Source organism: Mytilus edulis, chromosome 12 (genome assembly GCF_963676685.1).
Source record: "Mytilus edulis chromosome 12, xbMytEdul2.2, whole genome shotgun sequence".
NCBI classification, from domain to species: domain Eukaryota; kingdom Metazoa; phylum Mollusca; class Bivalvia; order Mytilida; family Mytilidae; genus Mytilus; species Mytilus edulis.
Window position 1 is genome coordinate 70,482,955 of NC_092355.1, and position 22,276 is coordinate 70,505,230.

General features: G+C 33.4%; 1 protein-coding gene across 2 annotated transcripts; it reads right to left on the bottom strand.

The window, feature by feature from the left end:
* Positions 1-46: 46 nt before the first annotated feature.
* LOC139499028 (uncharacterized) lies at positions 47-21,623 on the bottom strand. 2 transcript variants are annotated; one of them, XM_071287692.1, is made up of 5 exons: positions 21,508-21,623; positions 20,106-20,161; positions 18,665-18,808; positions 2,527-2,778; positions 47-286 (listed from the first exon to the last, which is right to left on the bottom strand). In XM_071287692.1, the coding sequence occupies exons 2-5, from the start codon at positions 20,143-20,145 to the stop codon at positions 258-260; spliced, it is 465 nt and encodes a 154-aa protein (XP_071143793.1). In that variant the 5' UTR covers positions 20,146-20,161; positions 21,508-21,623; the 3' UTR covers positions 47-257. The 2 variants fall into 2 exon arrangements, with proteins under 2 accessions (XP_071143793.1, XP_071143794.1); XM_071287693.1 differs by lacking the exon at positions 21,508-21,623 and adding an exon at positions 20,917-21,149.
* Between the last annotated feature and the right edge of the window lie 653 nt (positions 21,624-22,276).

Here is a 22,276-nt window from a genome sequence, read left to right on the forward strand (position 1 = left end):
AACTTTCAATTGCATGTTAATTAAGAACGGAATAACCAGATACAAATTACAATGAAATATAAAGTTTTATTGACATATTGATTATAATATATGTATATGTATATGAATATGAAATGGTTATATTGATTTTAAGATTTTCTAATATATACAAGTATTCAGCAAAATGCTATACAAGTCAAATGGTCTTTGTCAATGTAGTTCATTAAAAATACAATACTTTGTAATCCAATCATCACGATCAATTGCTCTACAATCGCTTAAAGTTCGCAGAAATATTTAACAAATTCTGAAATAAAAGGAAGAACGAATTAACAAAATCGCAATAATTATACACACAACTATAGATATTTTGGTTGATTGAGTGTGGCTTATTACCTTACATTCAGTGGCAAATATTTCATAATTATTTAGGAGCAGAACAAATCTAAAATACATTGATTGAAAATACTGCAAGTAAATCGACTGTTTAGTTGATCAAATATAAAACACTTAAGTAATGAAACGCTAATTTTGTTAAACTGTTTTTAACAGTAACATGTCTCATGATAGATCATGATAGCGTCGCCACATTCAGGACACGACACGTTGTCAGAGGGTCGCAGAATTTTCTGATGTTTGTTGATTTTGGCGTTTTCGATGAAGGTGTGTACTTCTATCCAGTCAGAAACTACCGTCTCATAAAATATCGAAGGGTTTGGTTGATGAAATATCTTCACTGATAATTTGCTGGACCATTAGGCATAGCATATTTAGTCCTTTACTGATACTCAAGCGGATATTTGATATACATTTGTACATACAAATACACAATAAAGAATGAGTTATCTTTCCTTTTACAAAAATATTTCGTTTGAAAAGTTGTGTTGAATGACAGTGATCGTTCAAATTCGAGCGTCACTGATGAGTCTTTTGTAGACAAAACGCGCTTCTGACGCAAATACAAAATTAAAATCCTGGTATCTTTGTTGAATTCATTTATTCCAACTGTGAATAATCTCATTGAAAATAAATCATAAAATGAGTTTAACTCGTTTTTAAAAGATAATTGCATTCTCTAATCGAAGCTGTTAAGAAATTTGTGAGCGTTATATGGTCCGAGACCACAATTGTCGTCCCTTGATTTTCGTTGTTACAAACAAATAGTGTTGACAGTGGGTTACTTGCCATTAATTTTTATACCCCTTCCAAATTCATTTCTCCATGTGTAATGCCTCAAATTGCAAGTAGGGGGTGAAATTACACTGTAAAAGAATTTTGGGTCCAGAATTTTAAAGGAAAGTAGTGATTTGGTCCAGGTGAAAAAGTTTGAAAAATAGCACTTCGGAAGCTGTCAAAAGATTTTAAGACGCCCTAAAGATAAAATTGTCCATATTTTGAGTTAGAGACGATGAAGTTTTCTATAATTTTGATATAATTTGTCCAAAAAGTAGTACAACACACTGTAAAAGTTTCTTTGAGAAAGCGCAGGTGGGATTTTTTTATTTTCATTTATGTTCTAAAAGAAATGCACTACGAAATAATTGTGGTCTCGGAACTAAGAAGGATAAACACCATCCATTTGATATTGGAATGCAAAATATTTGTGCCAGTTATATTGTATGTCATAACTATTGCTTTATGATCATTTGTATGTGTAAAAAGTTAAAAAGTTAAAAAAAAAAAAAAGACATTTAAAAAGTATAATCACAAAAAAATAAACTCCGAGGAAATTTCAAAACGGCAAGTCCCTAAGCAAATGGCAAAATCAAAAGCTCAGACACATCAAACGAATGGACAACAACTGTCATATTCCTGACTTGGTACAGGCATTTACTTTTATTTTGTAGAAAATGGTGGATTTAACCTGGTTTTATACATTATGTAGCTAGCTAAACCTGTCACATGTATGACAGTCGTATACAATTCCATTATTTTGACAACGATGTGTGAACAGAACAAGACATAACAGGTAAAAATGTCAAAATAGGGGGTACAGCAGTCACCGTTGTGTTGGTATATTAATAACTGGTCCGAGACCACAATTATTTCGTAGTGCATTTCTTTTAGAACATAAATGAAAATTAAAAAAATCCCACCTGCGCTTTCTCAATGAAATTTTTACAGTGTGTTGCACTACTTTTGGGACAAATTATATCAAAATTATAGAAAACTTCATCAATTTTATGAAATCTTTTGACAGCTTCCGAAGTGCTAATTTTTAACCTTTTTCAGCTGGACCAAATCACTACTTTCCTTTAAAATTCTGGACCCAAATTTTTTTACAGTGTAATTTCACCCCCCCCCCCCCCCCTACTTGCAATTTGAGGCATTAAACATGGAGAAATAAATTTGGAAGGGGTATAAAAATTAATGGCAAGTAACCCACTGTCAACACTAGGGACTATCAAGGGACGACAAGAAATTCAAGGGACGACAAGAAAATCAAGGGACGACAATTGTGGTCTCGGACCAACTGCAATGTATAAAAACAAACAGATATACAAAGAAACATGTACCAGGACACAATAACACAATAAAATCACTTACCACTATATGAGATTTTGCCATCACCATTAACATCTGCCTCATTGAATTGTTTTTCTATTTCTTCTTCTGTCATTTTACAACCAGACATAACTTTCTTCAATTCACCTAAATCTACCTCCCCACTGTTGTCTGTATCATACTTTTTGAAATTTTTCATATAAAGTGCCTTCTTTTTATCAATACGTCTGTCCATTTCTTTTAATTGTTTAGACATAATGCTTTTATATTCATCATATTCAATATAACCATTTCCTAAAAATAATAAGAATATATTTGAAAATATAAAAACGTGTTCCTTTAAATTGGATAAAAAGAAAACTAAAAAAAAAACTAGATTACTTTTTGGTTTTGATTCAGAAGAGCAGGTGACTCTGATAAAACCAGAGACACGTGCGCAGAATGAATTTGAGTGTATAGGGCCTACTATGACACAATATAAAGTCCATGCGATTCTCTTGGGTGTTTGGTCTCAAAACCTCTTATTTTATAGGCCATGACACCCTTCATTACACGTTTACCACTGATATGTAAATACAAAAATCACAAGTAAAATCACACCTTCTGACAGTAACAGCCTTTTCTGTTATCTTTATAAGTCGCTAGTGCTGTTATATCTCTTATCATGCATTGAATACAAAATTTTAAAAAGTTCTCAAAAAGGAATTTTCAATTTTATCTAAAATTATTGAAGATATTTTCTAAACCTGATTCATCACTCAGCTTCAGTAGATACTGTATTTTTTCCCAATAACAGTGCTCAGATACAATGACGTAATACTATACAAAAGAGCAACATGCATTATGTAATGTTAATACTACTGTTAAACTGTAATCCGATTGTATTACGCTACACTCAAATGAACAAAATGTAATAGTCAGCCGAGAACCATGCAGCTTATACGGGGTATATATCTCTCAATTGATACGATATTCCCGTGCTTGCAATTCCTATCATGATTTTCTTGATAGAGGGTTACTGCTCACAAGGAAGCTATTAAATCAAGAGTTCCAAATGGTGAAGTTGAAATCATCCCTTCGTAAATTTTACGGACGCCATCACGAGTTGGTTGACCGTTATGGAATAACCATTTCACAAATGATATCGGATATGTTCCTCACGTCGTAACTACAATCCCCTTCCCTTTCATGAATTTGACCTACCGAATTAAGACTATTTACCGGATTTGTAATCACATAAGCAACACGACGGGTGCCGCATGTGGAGCAGGATCTGCTTACCCTTCCGGAGCACCTGAGATCACCCCTAGTTTTTGGTGGGGTTCGTGTTGTTTATTCTTTAGTTTTCTATGTTGTGTCATGTGTACTATTGTTTTTCTGTTTGTCTTTTTCATTTTTAGCCATGGCGTTGTCAGTTTGTTTTAGATTTATGAGTTTGACTGTCCCTTTGGTATCTTTCGTCCCTCTTTTATAGGTGGCACGGTAGTATTTGCATTCCAGAATTTAGGTTGCTCCTTTGCGTACCCTACCTAAGTCAATGTAACTGAACAGTGTGATTGGACAAAAACTATAGTATCAACTGAAATACTTTCCAAAACTGAGGGGATGCATCTGGTGTAGAGAAACATGAAATAATTTTACATACAGATGCAAATGAATTTTTTGGATTTTTTAAAAATTTTGTATTCACTGCACGATAACAGACATAAAAGCACTAGTGGCCTTAGGTTTTTAAAAATAGCAAAAAAAGTAAACGGTCATGATACACTTTCAAATTCATTTCTTAATAGTAAAATGAAAGTACTTTAGTTAACTGTGAATGTAGAATTTTTCGCAGTGTTAGAAATGGGAGAAAATTCTAAAAAGGCTATCATTATCCCCTATGGACCAGGAAATACTACCATGCCACCTATATTACTGTGCCCCCTGAGTGATGGGCAGATGGCAGTTAGGTCCGCTGCTGTATGCCCTGAGGTAATCGGTGCCTTCAGGTAATCGTGGCAATAGTGCCCATATGCGTAGTAATAACATGATCTAAAAATAGAATAAACTAAAAATACATCATTGTACTTTCTATTTCGACTGACAGTATATGTGCGAAAAATAGGAGAAAACATATGGATTTTTTTCTTCGGCGAAAGACAATATTTTGGAGACAGGTCGAAAACATTTTTTTCTTTCATTTCAATATTAGCATTACATATAGTGGCAGAACAATTAGAAACAAACTTTAAAAAAAAACATAGCCCCCCCCCCCCCCCCCTACCCCTGAAAATGAAATGATTGCTGCCTAAGTTTCGTGAATGTCCTGTTGAAACTTTGACTATCATTGTGTTTGGTAATATATGACACTTACATATGGACAGATTACGCATATATTGATTTTGGTTACTTCTTTTAAAGTAACATAAGTAGAAAACGATAACATTTAATAGATAGGTTAATGAAAATCAGTCCATCTTGTCCGACTGCATGAGGGGCGGCGGCGGATCCATCCATTTAAAAAAGGGGGTTCCCAATCCAGGACACAAGAAGGGGGTTCCAACTATGTGTTTCCATTCAAATGCATTGATCTCCAAAAAAAAAAAGGGTTCCTATACCCAGAACACCCCTGGACCCGCCACTGTCCATTGTTCAACTACTAAATTGTCTGTTTTACTTACTAGTACACTTGGTACAATAAAAAACCTGATAATAAATTGTTCAAATAAGGCCTTTGAAAATAGAAGAATTAATTACTTTTGGAGTGTCAAAAACTCGTTGGAAGTACTTGATAAATTGCATGCATATATTGGTGATTTTAAATCTGTTCAAAGTTTTGATTTTTCTACCCTATATACCACTTTGCCTCATATTCTTATTGAGAAAAAAATCACATCCCTAATTAACTGGGCATTTAAAAAGTCGGAATGCGAGTACATATGTTCAAACTCTTTGCGATCATTTTTTAGTAGCAATAAACAAAAGAACTATGTCAATTGGACATGCTTTGATACTATTTATGCGCTTGAATTTTTATTTGATAACATTTTTGTTATTTTTAGAGATTCCGTACATCGTCAAGTTATTGGAATTCCAATGGGGACTAACTGTGAACCAATTATTGCGGACCTGTTTTGTATTGTTATGACTTAAATTAGCAAAGACCCATCTAAACAATATTTGGTACAAAAATTCAACAATACTTTTAGATATTTGGATGATATATTGGCTCTCAATAATAACGACTTCCGTATGTATACTAAAGAAATTTATCCTGTAGAACTTACTTTAATTAAAGCTAATGATAACAATGACCACTGCCCTTTCCTCGATCTTGATATCTATATCATAAACGGGAAGATTAATACAAAAATTATTATTGATGGTGACGTTCCCTTGTCATCATCTTATGGTGTTTATATATCTCAACTTGTACGATTCTCTCGTGTATGTAACAACGTATTAGATTTTAGCGAGAGAAATTTATGTATTACTAAAAAAATTATTACACCAGGGTTTTCGATATCACAAACTGGTCAAAACATTTACTAAATTTTATCATCAGTATAAGGAAATAATTCGTAAATATAACTCAACATGCAGACATCTTATACGTTCGGGTATTTCACATCCAATTTTTTATGGAAGTATTCTAAATAAAGAACAAAAATGTCAGTATTCTCCTCAGAAACTAACAAAACCTTTAAATAGACTTATTAAAAAGGGATATAGTTACGATACTGTTGTCAGGTCATTAAAGATTGCATATTTTGGCTTTAATATTGATTCACTGATAGAGTCTTTGAATCGGAACTAAACACATCTATTTCTAAAAAACAGTTGTTGGCATGACACGGGTTATGTTCTTCTCATATATTTTATGATAGTATGATACTAAACCCCTAACGGGAGGGATTGTGCCTGATATTCATATGATGAACACATAATCTTTCAATCAGTTTAATTGAGGTCAGGAGCTGGCATGTAAGTTAACTGCTAGTAGTCTGTTGTTATTTATGTATTATTTATGTTCTTTTGTTACATCTTTTGACATCGGACTCGGACTTCTCTTGAACTGAATTATAATGTGCGTATTGTTATGCTTTTACTTTTCTACACTGGCTAGATGTATAGGGAGGAGGGGGGGGGGTTGAGATCTCATAAACATGTTTAACCCCGCCGCAATTTTGCGCATGTCCCAAGTCAGGAGCCTCTGGCCTTTGTTAGGCTTGTATGATTTTAAATTTTAGTTTCTTGTCTATAATTCGGAGTTTAGTATGACGTCCATTATCACTGAACTATTATGCATATTTTTAGGGGCCAGCTTAAGGACACCTACAGCTGCGGGAATTCTCGCTACATTGGAGACCCTTTGGTTGCCTTCGGCTGTTGTATGCTCTATGGTCGGGTGGTTGTCGCTTTGACATATTCACCATTTCCTTTCTCAATTTTAATAACTATGTTTCTGATCTAATTTTGTATTCTATAAACTGCATCTATATATTTACACTACAAATCTACAACTCTCAGTCTATGGCTACACGTTCTGATCTTATCTATATTCATGCATAATATTCATTAACAGTGTATGAGTATCAAAATCGTATCATACGCGATGATGACCAGCCAGTACACACTGTAAGGATTTTATTCACCAGTATTAAAAAAGAGAAACATTGTAGTACGAACAGTAATCTATTTTTTTTTCATTTGACATAACTTTGAAAGTAACGTAGTTACAAGCACAGGTTATATAGTATATAACTGCTTTTTTAAAATGTTAATTGTCTTTATCAATCTTATTTGAGAGAGGTTGGATATTTTCAAGGAAAAACCTCACATCTCCAGTGGACTTTTGTACATGGTCAGATAACCTTAGGTCATCTCTAAATTACTGTGTTTTTCCTGTATCTCAGATCATATCAATGATTGCTCACATGGTGAGGTTACCTCAGGTCACCTCTGTATGATTGAACATTGTGAGGTTACCTAATATTACCTCTGTATTGTTGTACATGGCGAGGTTACTCTGTATTACTGCACATACTTGTATTACCACACTTTGTATAAACTTTACAAACCACTATTTTTTTAGTTTTCCTCAGGGCACTTCTGCATTTCTATACATGGCCAAGTGCACATGTTAACTAATGTCATTTCTTAACTACTGTATATAAATATGTAACCTCAGAATACCTCTGTATATAAGAATATGTTGAGGTAACCTAAGGTCACAACTTCATGGTCATTGTACCAGCTGCATGTTTCCACAGATAAACTTTGCAAAACGCTAATTTTCTACAAACCTCAGGTTACCACAATTGAATGTTCATAACTCCCTTCGTCAGCTTAGTCAGTCCAGATTACATCTATGTTCTTTTTTTTCACGAACAGGCTACCTCAGGTCATCTGTAAATTACTGTACATGACCAAGTTACCTCAGGTCATCTGTAAATTACTGTACATGACAAGGTTACCTCAGGTCATCTGTAAATTACTATACATGACCAGGTTACCTCAGGGAACCACTGTACTACTGTGCATGGTAAGGTTACCTCAGGGAACCATGGTACTACTGTGCATGATCGGGTAACTTCAAGGAACCACTGTTCTACTGTGCATGGTCTGGTTACCTCATGAATCCATTGTACTACTGTGCATGGTCAGGTTGCCTCGGGGAACCATTGTACTACTGTGCATGGTCAGGTTACCTCAGGGAACCATTGTACTACTGTGCATTGTCAGGTTTCTTCGAGGAACCATTGCACTACTGTACATGGTCATGTTACCTCAGGGAACCACTGTACTACTGTGGATGGACAGGTTACCTCAGGGAACCACTGTACTACTGTGTATGGTCAGGTTACCTCAGGGAACCATTGTACTTCTGTGCATTGTCATGTTACCTCAGGGAACCACTGTACAACTGGGCATGGTCAGATAACCTCAGGAAAACATTGTACTACTGTGCAGGGAACCTTTGTACTCTTGTGCATGGTCAAGTCTCCTCAGGGAATCATTGTTCTACTGTGCATGGTCATGGTCCCTCAGGGAATCATTGTACCGCTGTGTATTTTAAGGTTACCTCAGGGAACCATTTAACTACTGTGCATGGTCAGGTTACCTCAGGGAACCATTGTACTACTATGATGGTCAGGTTACCTCAGGGAACCAGTGTACTACTGTGCATGGTCAGGTTACCTCAGGGAACCACTGTAAAACTGGGCATGGTCAGGTAACCCCAGGGAACCATTATACTAATCTGCAGGGAACCATTGTACTGTGTATGATCAGGTTTCTTAAGTGAACCATTGTACTACTGTGCATGGTAGGTAACCTCAGGGAATCATTGTACTACTGTGCATGGTCATGTTACACCAGGTAACCACTATACAACTGGTCATTGTCAGGTAACCTCAGGGAACCATTGTACTATTGTGCATGTTCAAGTCTCCTCAGGGAAACGTTGTTCTACTATGCATGGTCATGGTACCTCAGGGAACCATTGTACTGTTGTGTATTGTGAGTTTACCTCAAGAAATCATTGTACTACTGTGCATGGTAAGGTTACCTCAGGGAACCATGGTACTACTGTGCATGATCGGGTAACTTCACGGAACCACTGTTCTACTGTGCATGGTCTGGTTACCTCAGGGATCCATTGTACTACTGTGCATGGTAGGTAACCTCAGGGAGTCATTGTACTACTGTGCATGGTCATGTTACACCAGGTAACCACCATACAACTGGGCATTGTCAGGTAACCTCAGGGAACCATTGTACTATTGTGCATGTTCAAGTCTCCTCAGAGAAACGTTGTTCTACTATGCATGTGTCATGGTACCTCAGGAAACCATTGTACATTTGTGTATTGTGAGTTTACCTCAAGGAATCTTTGTACTACTGTGCATGGTCAGGTTACCTCAGGGAACCATTGCACTACTGTGCATGGGCAGGTTTCTTTAGGGAACCACTGTACTACTGTGCATGGTAGGTAACCTCAGGGAATCATTGTACTACTCAGCATGGTCAGGTTACTTCAGGGAACAATTGTACTACTGTGCATGGTAAGTAATTAGGGAATCATTGGACTACCGTGCATGGTCAGGTTACTTTAGAGAACCATTGCACTACTGAGCATGATCAGGTTACTTCAGGGAACCATTGAAATACTGTACATGGTCATGTTACCTCAGGGAACCATTGTACTACCGTGCATGGTCAGGTTACCGATAGAACCATTGTGCTTCTGTGCATGGTCAGGTTACCTCAGGGAACCATTGTGCTTCTTTGCATTGTCAGGTTTCCCCAGGGAACCATTGTACTACTGTGCATGGTCAGGTTACCTCAGGGAACCATGGTACTACTGTGCATTGTCAGGTTTCTTCGGGGAACCATTGCACTACTGTACATGGTCATGTTACCTCAGGGAACCACTGTACTACTGTGGATGGACAGGTTACCTCAGGGAACCACTGTACTACTATCTATGGTCAGGTTTCTGCAGGGAACCATTGTACTTCTGTGCATTGCCAGGTTACCTCAGGGAACCATTATACTACTGTGCATTGTCAGGTTTCCTCAGGGAACCATTGCACTACTGTACATGGTCATGTTACCTCAGGGAACCACTGTACTACTGTGCAAGGCCAGGTTACCTCAGGGAACCATTGTAATACTGTGCATTGTCATGTTACCTCAGGGAACCATTGTACTACTGTGCATGGTCAGGTTTCCCCAGGGAACCTCTGTACTACTGTACATGGTCAGATTACTTCAGGGAACCATTGTACTTCTGTGCATGGTCAGGTTACCTCAGGGAACAATTGCACTACTGTGCCTGGTCAGATTACTTCAGGAACAATTGTACTACTGTGCATGGTAGGTTTCCTCAGGGAACTATTGTACTAATGTGCATGGTCAGGTTACCTCAGGGAACCACTGTACAACTGTGCATGGTCACGTTACCTCAGGGAACCATTGTACTCTTGTGCATGGTCAGGTTACCTCAGGGAACCACTGTACAACTGTGCATGGTCAGGTTATTCATAAAGATAGACAAGAATGAGATTTACAGATAATTTAGTAGACTGAATTTTTTTCTGAACTCATTTTTTTCTGTTTATTTTTATAGGTTTATGGTGAATGGAAACATAAATATAGACTTTTAAAAAATCTTGCATCTTTTGGGGATATCATTCCAGGAAAGTGGAAGGATATCATGTTTACTTGAAGTGGTGAGGTCTAGTAAAAATAGCAAACAGAAAGTAGAAAAAAATGAGTTGACTTCAGGATTGCGTAACGTTTTATTCTTCGTGGCAAGACCCCTTTTTTCAATTAAATCACAATTTCACTTTGGTACATCCATGATATGAACATGAATTTTCTTCTAAGATCAGCTGTTTTGCATGTGAGCCTATGAATAACAAGACTGCAACCTTATGTTAATTTGATTTTAATCGATTATATTTGTTGTTATTTTTTGGGTTACCTGAGGTAATCCTGTTATGAAAGAATACTTCGTAGATACTTTGCTGGTATATACATTTATGCTGTAATTACACAATTTCTTAATTTAAAATGTAGGACTTCATAGATTTGTATTGTTTATGCGATTATATGTAAATGTTACACGAGTTCACTTGAGTTAAATGGGTTGTATATGGTGTTATAATTGGGGTTACCTGAGGTAACCCTGTCATGAATGAATACTTCGTAGATACTTTGCTAGTCTTTACATTAATTGTAATAAACAAACTTATTTATTTTGAATGTAGGACTTCATTGAAGTTATATTGTTTATGGGGTATATATGTAAAGTTGATCTCAAATAACTTCAGTTAAGTGGGTTATATTTGCAATTATTTTTGGAGTTACCTCAGGTACCCTTGTTATGAAAGAATGGTTATTAGATAGTTTGCTAGTGTAAACATTTATGTTGTAATCAAACAATTTCTTTATTTTACATGTAGGACTTCACAGATGTAAATTGCTTACGCGATATTTAGAAAATGCGATCTGTCTTAACTCGATTTAAATGGATTATACCTGTAGCTATTTTATGGGTTACCTGAGGTAACCCTGTCATGACAGAATACTTAGTATATACTTTGTTAGTATATGTATTTATGGTGTAAAAAACAAATTCTTCATTTTCAATGAAGGAATTCATTGAAATGATATTGTTTATGTGATGTAAATGTAAAGGTGATTTGAATTAACTTGAGTTAAATTGGTTGTAATTGCTGTTATTGCTTGGGTTACCTCAGGTAACCCTGTTATGGAAAAAATATTAGTAGATACTATGCTTGTGTATACATTTGTATTTTAATCACACAATTTCTGAATTTAAAAATGTAGGACTTCATAGATTTGTATTTTTTATTTGATGTTATTGTTATGGTTACCGAAGGTTATCCTGTCATGTAAGAATACTTTGTAGATAGTTTTCCAGAATAGACATTTAAGTTGTAATAAACGATTTACTTTTTTTTTTATAAATTTGAACTTCATAGATGTGTATTGTTTATATGATATTTAGGAAAGGCAACTTAAGTTAACTTTATTTGAATTGATTATATTTACTGTTATTTTTGGGGTTACCTGAGGTAACCCTGTTATGAAAGAATACTTCGTAGATACTTTGCTGGTATATGCATTGATGTTGTAATTACACAATTTCTTAATTTAAAATGTAAAACTTCATAGATTTGTATTGTTTATGCGATGTATAGATATATGCTACCTGAGTAAACTTGAGTTAAAAGGGTTGTATTTGTTGTTATTATTAGGTTACCTGAGGTAACCCTGTCTCTCAGGTAACCCTGTAATGAATGAATTCTTCTTAGATACTTTGCTAGTCTTAACATTAATTGTAATAAACAAACTTCTTTATTTCAAATGTAGGACTTCATGACAGTGGTATTGCTTATGTGATGCACATGTAAAGGTGAACTCAGTTAACTTCAGTTAAGTGGGTTATATTTGTAATTATGTCTGGGGTTACCTCAGGTACCCATGTTATGAAGAATGCTTTTGAGATAGTTTGCTAGTGTAAACATTTATGTTGTAATCGGACAATTTCTTTATTTTAAATGCAGGACTTCATAGATGTGTATTGTTTATGTGATATTTCTGAAAGGCGACTAAAGTTAACTTGATATGAAAGAATAATACTTATTTCTATTTCATGGGTTACTTGAGGTAACCCTGTCATGACAGAATATTTAGTAGATACTTTGCTAGTATATCCATTTATGGAGTAATAAACCAACTTCTTCTTTTTAAATGTAGGAATTCATTAAAGTTATATTCTTTATGTGATGTATATGTAAAGGTGATTTAAATTAACTTGAGTTAAATAGGTTGTATTGTTGTTATTGTATTAGTTACCTCAGGTAACCCTGCTATGAAAGAATTCTTAGTAGATACTTTGCTAGTGTATAGCTTTGCATTGTAACTCCACAATTCTTTAATTTGAAATGTAGGACTTCATAGATTTGTATTGTTTATGTGATGTATATATATTAAAAGGTGACCTCAGTGAACTTGAGTAAGATGGGTTATCTTTGTTGTTATTGTTATGGTTACCTGAGGTAACCCTGTAATGAATGAATCTTTCGTAGAAACTTTGCTAGTGTTTACATTAATTGTAATAAACAAACTTCTTTATTTTAACTGTAGGACTTCATGAAAGTTGTATTGTTTATGTGATGCACATGTAAAGGTGACCTCAGTTTACTTCAGTTAAGTGGGTTATATTTGTAATTGTGTCTGGGGTTACCTCAGGTACCCATGTTATGAAGAATGCTTTTGAGATAGTTTGCTAGTTTAAACATTTATGTTGTAATCGGACAATTTCTTTATTTTAAATGTAGGACCTCATAGATGTGTATTGTTTATGTGATATTTCTGAAAGGCGACTTAAGTTTACTTGATATAAATGGATAATACTTATTTCTATTTCATGGGTTACCTGAGGTAACCCTGTCATGACAGAATATTTAGTAGATACTTTGCTAGTATATCCATTTATGGTGTAATAGACCAACTTCTTCTTTTTAAATGTAGGAATTCATTAAAATTATATTCTTTATGTGATGTATATGTAAAGGTGATTTGAATTAACTTGAGTTAAATAGGTTGTATTGTTGTTATCGTATTGGTTACCTCAGGTAACCCTGCTATGAAAGAATTCGTAGTAGATACTTTGCTAGTGTATAGCTTTGTATTGTAACTCCACAATTTTCTTATTTGAAATGTAGGACTTCATAGATTTGTATTGTTTATGTGATGTATATATATTAAAAGGTGACCTCAGTGAACTTGAGCTAGATGGGTTATCTTTGTTGTTATTGTTATGGTTACGTGAGGTAACCCTGTAATGAATGAATCTTTCGTAGAAACTTTGCTAGTGTTTACATTAATTGTAATAAAAAAACTTCTTTATTTTAACTGTAGGACTTCATGAAAGTTGTATTGTTTATGTGATGCACATGTAAAGGTGACCTCAGTTTACTTCAGTTAAGTGGGTTATATTTGTAATTATGTCTGGGGTTAGCTCAGGTACCCATGTTATGAAGAATGCTTTTGAGATAGTTTGCTAGTGTAAACATTTATATTGTAATCGGACAATTTCTTTATTTTAAATGTAGGACTTCATAGATCTGTATTGTTTATGCGATATTTCTGAAAGGCGACTTAGGTTTACTTGATATGAATGGATAATACTTGTTTCTATTTCATTGGTTACCTGAGGTAACCTGTCATGGCAGAATATTTAGTAGATTCTTTGCTAGTATATCCATTTATGGTGTAATAAATCAACTTCTCCATTTTTAATGTAGGAATTCATTAAAAAAAAAATATATTGTTTATGTGATGTACATGTATATGTAAAGGTGATCTGAATTAACTTGAGTTAAATAGGTTGTTTTTGTTGTATTTGTATTGGTTACCTCAGGTAACCCTGCTATGAAAGAATTCTTAGTATATACCTTGTAAGTGTATACATTTATATTTTAATTACACAATTTCTTAATTTAAAAATGTAGGACTTCATAGATTTGTATGGTTTATGTGATGCATATATATTTAAATGACATACCTGAGTTTACTTGAGTTATATGGGTTGTATTTGTTGTTATTGTTATGGTTACCTGAGGTAACCCTGTAATGAATGAATTCTTTGTAGATACTTTGCTAATGTTTACATTAATTGTAATAATCAAACTTCTTTATTTCAAATGTAGGACTTCATGAAAGTTGTATTGTTTATGTAATGTATATATATAAAGGTGACCTCAGTTAACTTGAGTTAGATGGGTTATCTTTGTTATTATTGTTATTGTTACCTGAGGTAATCCTGTTATGAATGAATCCTTCGTAGACACTTTGGTAGTGTTTACATTAATTGTAATAAACAATCTTCTTTATTTTAAATGTAGGACTTCATGAAAGTTGTATTGTTTTTGTGATGCACATGTAAAGGTGACCTCAGTTAACTTCAGTTATGTGGGTTATATTTGTAATTATGTCTGGGGTTACCTCAGGTACTCATGTTATGAAAAATGCTTTTTAGATAGTTTGCTAATGTAAACATTTATGTTGTAATCAAACAATTTCTTTATTTTAAATATAGGACTTCATAGATGGGTATTGTTTATGTGATATATTGGAATGACGACTTAAGTTAACTTGATATGAATGGATAATACTTGTTTCGATTTAATGAGTTACCTGAGGTAACAGTGCATGACAGAATATTTAGTAGATACTTTGCTAGTATATGCATTTATGGTGTAATAAACCAACCTCTTAATTTTTAATGTAGGAATTCTTTGAAGTTATATCTTTTATGTGATGTATATGTAAAGGTGATCTGAATTAACTTGAGTTAAATAGGTTGTATTTGCTGTTATTGTTTTGATTACCTCAGGTAACCCTGCTATGAAAGAATTCTTAGTTGATACTTTGCTAGTGTTTACATTCATATTGTTATTCCACATTTTTTTAATTTGAAATGTAGGACTTCATAGATTTGTATTGTTTATGTGATGTATATGTCGTGTACATTTTATTATTTTGTACAGGTTATTACCTGTACGAAACCTTTGTAAGAGTAATTACTTGTATGATGCCATCATACAAGTTATTACTTGTACAAATATGATTGTACGAGTAATAACCTGTACAGAATTTGTTGAGAAAAAGATAATAACTTGTACAACTCCTTATCTTTTAGTTGTATTTGTTTCTTTAATTAAAATTATAAATAACTTCAGCAAACATGACACTTTGAGCATATTAGGTTGAACAACTAGGTGCAACTAAAATACGGACTACTGGTGCAAAGTGACAAAGTCATTGAAAGGAATAAATTAAATGAAACTCTTCTTCCAATTATTTTGATTTTTTTTTCTCAATGGAAGGAAATATTCAATTGTTCCCTGACAGTTGAGTTTTAATTATAATTATTTATTTACTTAATTTTTTTTGGTTTTTTTATGGAATTACACAATTCTTAATCTCTTAATCATTCAGACCAGTGTCGGTTGTTCTACTGTGTTCATGTAATCATCATACTCTTTAAGTCAGCGTTCTATATTTTTACGGACACGGTGAGGTGCAAGTGGTCTATTATACATAGATAAAAGTTCTAGCCAAAGAAGAAAGTCCCTTCAATTAACACCATGCAGGATATGTGGAGCTCCAAAAAGTAAAAACAAAGTCAGTGAGTTGGTAAGCCACTTCTGCCTTTTACGGGCGCACTCCCCTGAATTTGGTACAGTGATCATGATAGTACATGAATGATAATCAACATGGTCTACCTGACAGTAACATCTTTGACTTTAACTTGACTACAAGCATTACAGTCTATAGTAATGATAGGAGGAGCGATCTTTTTTCAAAATATTCACACATATGAGTGAAAATCCGGATAATTTCTCTGCTTATATTGGCAATTTGTGCAATTTGTGTTTTTTTAATTCCTTATAATTATTATTTGTATGCCTCCAGAATGTGCTGTTCTGATCAGAGGGTAAAGTTGATCAACTTTACAATAATAAATAATTTCGTCTCCTTTGCAAATGAGTTTATTAATTTAATTCCTGCTACATTCAAAACATCATGCTATCTTCAGAATTATTTTGGAAGTGCGGTCTATTTGGAACTTAACATGGCTTCCTTTACATAACTTAAAGTATCTCTTTATCTTTCACAAATAATTAGAAGATTTTATTTGATATTTTCCATTTTTATCCTTTAATACCCTACTCAACTGTACAAATTGGCTACCATTTATAAATAAAAAAAATGTCTAAAATGTTTCAAGTTTATACTGATACACTTATAATAAATTATTTGTTTAAGGGGAAAGTTTTATTGTAGTCAGGAAATAGGCCACGGTAGAATAATGATTTGTACAAGTTATTATCTTTTTCTCAATAAAAATTGGACAAGTAATTACTTGTACAATTGTATTTGTACAAGTAATAACCTGTATGATGGCATCATACAAGTAATTACTTGTACAAAATGTTTGTACAAGTAATAACCTGTACAAAATAATAACATGTACACGACATATATATATTTAAAGGTAACCTGAGTGAACTTGAGTTAGATGGGTTATCTTTGTTGTGATTGTTTTGGTTATCTGAGGTAACCCTGTCACGTAAGAATACGTCGTAGATAGTTTTCCAGAGTATACATTTAACTTCTAATAAACCATTTACTTTTTCATTTTAGACTTCATAGATAAGTATTGTTTATATGATATTCAGGAAAGGCGACTTTAGTTAACTTCATTTGAATGGATATTTGTTGTTATTTTTGAAATAACATGAGGTATCTCTGTTATGAATGAATACTTCGTAGATAATTTGTTGGTATATGCATTTATGCTGTAATGACACAATTTCTTAATCTAAAATGTAGGACTTCATAAATTTGTATTGTGTATGCGAGGTATATATAAATGTAACCTGAGTTAACTTGAGTTGAATGGGTTGTATTTATTGTAATTATTGGGGTTACCTCATGTAACCCTGTCATGAATGAATACTTCGTAGATACGTTGGTAGTGTTTACATTTATTGTAATAAACAAACTTCTTTATTTTAAATGTAGGACTTCGTGAAAGTTGTATTGTTTATTTGATGTACATGTAAAGGTGATCTCAGTTTACTTCAGTTAAGTTAAGTGGGTTATATTTGTAATTATGTCTGGGGTTACCTCAGGTACCCATGTTATAAAGAATGCTTATTAGATAGTTTGCTAGTGAAAACATTTATGTTGTAATCAAACAATTTCTTTATTTTACATGTAGGCCTCATAGATGTGTATTGTTTATGTGATATATTGGAAAAGCGACTTTAGTTAACTTGATATCAATGGATAATACTTGTTGCTATTTTATGGGTTACCTGAGGTAACCCTGTCATAACAAAATACTTAGTAGATACTTTGCTAGTATATGCAGTTATGCTGTAATAAACCACTTTCTTCTTTTGTTATGTAGGAATTCATTGCAATTATATTGTTTATGTGATGTATATGTAAAAGTGATCTGAATTAACTCGAGTTAAATAGGTTGTATTTACTGTTATTGTTTGCGTTACCGCAGGTTACCCTGTTATGAAAGAATTTTTAGTACATACTTTGCTAGTGTATACATTTGTATTTTAATTACACAATTTCTTAATTTAGAATGTAGAACTTCATAGATTTGTATTGTTTATGTGATTATATATAAAGGTACCCTAGTTGACTTGAGTTTAATGGTTGCATTTGTTGTTTTAATTGGGGTTACCTCAGATAACCCTGTCATGAATGAATACTTCCTATCATTAAAAAAAAAAAGAAGTTTATAATTTTACAAGCCATCCCCACCCTACACGTACATACGAAATGAACGATCGGTGAATACAAATAATACAATCATTTGGGAAGTTTGTTGACATCTTTGGTATTTGGTCACATTAAAATTTGGTATTAAGATCTATCTAAATAAGAACTATATTTTCGTGCGCATTTAATCAATGACGCATTACCATGATTACCTCAAGGCACCGATTACCTCAGGGCATACAGCAGCGGACCTAACTGCCACCTGCGAGTGATGGAGTAAAGAGAATGGTAACGGAACGGAGATGATCAGTATACGGATTTTGCAGTATTATCTGACATATCTTACCATCTGTATCAATTTCCTTGATCATTTGCTGAGCCTGTTGTAGTGTCATATTAACTCCTATAAAATGGCCTCCTTTTACAAATTCTTTTGCAGACAATTTGTTATCTTTGTTCAAATCTAATAATTCAAATGTTCGTTTGATTTCTGAAAAATGGAAAAGACATTTCTACCCTGACCAATATTATGAAGATCAATTGCGATTACATGTTATTATTTTAATTTCGAGGTTTGTCCCTTAACTACTGGATTGTAGCCATATGTGGAGCAGTAAAATTATTACAGTTTTAAGTGGTCTATATATTAATATATAGAGTGATCAAATATACTAACATGAGCTTTCAACTAGATATGAGTGAAGTAGTTTGCCGAATTAAGTCATCTTTGTATCCCAAAAGAGAAAATTGTCGGTAGAGATTTTGATTGTGTTCTTTAAAACACGAATCTTCTGTTTACATTTATAATCGAACAAAAAATGAAGGTTACCCAATTGGTTTCGATAAGGGAGACAAACGATACTAAAGGAATATTCATACTGTTAGTTGAAATTAAACTGATGGTGCAAAAAATGAAAACGACAATAAGACAAACATTACACAAAACACATCATAGAAAACCAATTATACTCAGCAACACAAACACCACATCTAGACATTACACAAAACACATCATAGAAAACCAATTACTCAGCAACACGAACACCACATCTAGACATTACACAAAACACATCATAGAAAACCAATTACTCAGCAACACGAACTCCACATCTAGACATTTTTAGTCTTATTTTGGTCATTTTTTAAGATTATAAGAAATTAACCGTCTTGTCGGAATCTTTCGACCCAACCTTGATACACAAATGAAGATAATAACTAAGTACATATAATTTAATACGTATACATTGATATATAAGATAAAAAGGTTATACTAAAATAGTAGTAAGATTTTTTGACGAGATTAATGTAAACCATTTAATTCGAACTATTATTTGATAGTATTTTAATCTATAAAAATGTGTAGGTATTGTCAGATATCAACTGAATTGTAGGTAACAGTTTAAACATTATCATATTTTAAGACACACCGTCAACGCACTTGCTTTTCTAACGCTTAAACATGTTTGTCATGTTCAGAAATACAGACAGCAGTGGTATACTGCTGTTCACAAGTCATGAATCGATCGAGAGAAAACAAATCCTGATAACAAACCAAAACGGGGGGAAATACATTAATTATAAGAGGAAGACAAAAGAACAACAGGAACACCAAAAAGCAACAACAACATACGCCACCGAATATAGAGACGAACTATTTGATAGCAACTGCCTTATTCCTGACTAAGTACAGAATATTTTAAGAAAAATGTTTTGACCTCGAAGTTCATTTGCTAGTCTGCTTGACGTAATCTTCAAATCTCCTTTCGGTCGGTAGTATATACATTTACCTGAAAGATGTTCTTTACTTATTTCTCCTTGGTCTGTCATGGTATCTTTTGTCTATCTAAAATTGAAATTTAATCTCGCTAAGATAAAATATTTGATAAAAATATAAAATTTATTTTCTCTCTAATTTCTGTGAATTTTATACTTCGTTAATAGTTATCAAAGGTACCAGGATTATAATTTAGTACGCCAGACGCGCGTTTCGTCTACACAAGAATCATCAGTGACGCTCATATCAAAATATTTAAAAAGCCAAACAATCACAAAGTTGAAGAGCATTGAGGATCGAAAATTCCAAAAAGTTATACCAAATACGACTAAGGTAATCTGTGCCTGGGATAAGAACATCCTTAATTTTTCGAAAAATTCAAAGTTTTTTTAAACAGAAAATTTATAAAAATGACCACATTATTGATATTCATGTCTACTGGGCTGGTTATACCCTCGGGGACGAAACGTCGTAAGAATGTTTATCAAGCCGCAACATATTTGCTTCAGCTTGTTTTCTTCTTAGTGTTTGTCTTGATTGGTTAGAGTTTCAAGTTACTTTTATTAAAGAATTAGTTTGAATGTACTTTCCCAAACCCTCTTGAAAATAATTATTCAATATACTGCGTACGTCATTGTTAAATTTTTCGCATTTTGTTTACATCGGTAGATTATATATTGACTGCATTTTGATATTTTATCAATCGATTACATTTTTTTTTTCTGTATTGGTTTGTTTTTTGGTTATTTATCTGAGTCATTGGTATGTTCCCGCTTGCTGTTTTATTCTATTTTCATTTCAATATTCTGACTGAAATATATTACCTGGCTTCTCTGTTTTTGTGATCATCTCTTTCTTTTTTTAATTCAATATGCACTCTCTGTATTTCTAATTTCTTGTTTATTTAACGCTTTCATGCTTGTTTTCGGCTTTTAGATAAACACTAGAAGAACATTTAACCGAATCACTGTCTGAATTCTTGCAATGTTTTCTGTCCATTTACGTTATATCAGCCCTTTACTGTTTACTCTGTATTAGGTTATGAATTTTGATAAAAAGAAGATTTTTAGGTGCAAAATGTGAGTTTTTTGGCTTATAGAAATTACATGTCAATATATTCAACAATTCAAAATTTCGGCTTCCTTAGTTACAGACAATGAGATAGAGAATTTTACGCTAACTGTCATCCAATCAGAACCATTGATACAAAATAATTGCATTATAATTTTAAATATGTTCCTCTCGAGAATCACTGAAGAGACATTAGTCGTCAAAATCTGTAACTTTTGGTACTGCTGACGTTATTTATTTATATACAAGAAACATTTAAACACAATAATTTCAAACTTAAAATATTGAACTAACTTAACCATCTTTCCTAAGCTTAAGCGATGAAAATATGTAAACCTACTTACGTGTTTTTCTAAAACATCGTCATCCACCAAACTTGTTAAATTGTCAGACCTATGTTTGAACTTTATTTATTTGAAAACCCCTCGTGTTGTAATTCAACACACTATATTTTTTAATCTTCTCATTTTATCACTTAATGCTGAACCAACGCCATTTAATATTCTCTTTGTTTTGTTCTTTCATCACAAAAATCTGATGGTCACAGGTCAAATGATCAGATAAATAATAAAACAATAGAATTAAATGTGTATTTAATAAATAAGATTTAAAATTATCTTTATTTAAATTTAAATCTTAAATAATAATCGATTCTCATACCACGAATAACCTCTCAATAGTTTGGACTATGAGCAAGATACATAAAAAAGGTCTTCTTGTAACGTAGGTTTCATCTTTATCATATATTATTGACATAAAACTACGCGAGGGTCGTAATAAAGGCAACAGTAGTATACCGCTGTTCAAAACTCATAAATCCATGGACAAAAAACAAAATCGGGATAACAAACTAAAAAACGTGTTTGTTTTGGGGGGAGGGGGGGGGGGGGGGGGGTAGCGTGCACATTTATGAACTGGACCGCCATTCTCTAAAACCATGTGGAGCATCAGTCGATATGAAGTGACTTTCTATGTGTTTAATGATATTAGTACAGATGATATGCACTAATACTTTCATAATATTGTAGTGAGCAAGAAATTTCGGTAGTTTGATTCTTGGCTACGATTCCTTTTCCTAAATATTAGAACTACATTTGTGTGTCTAAGTGGCGC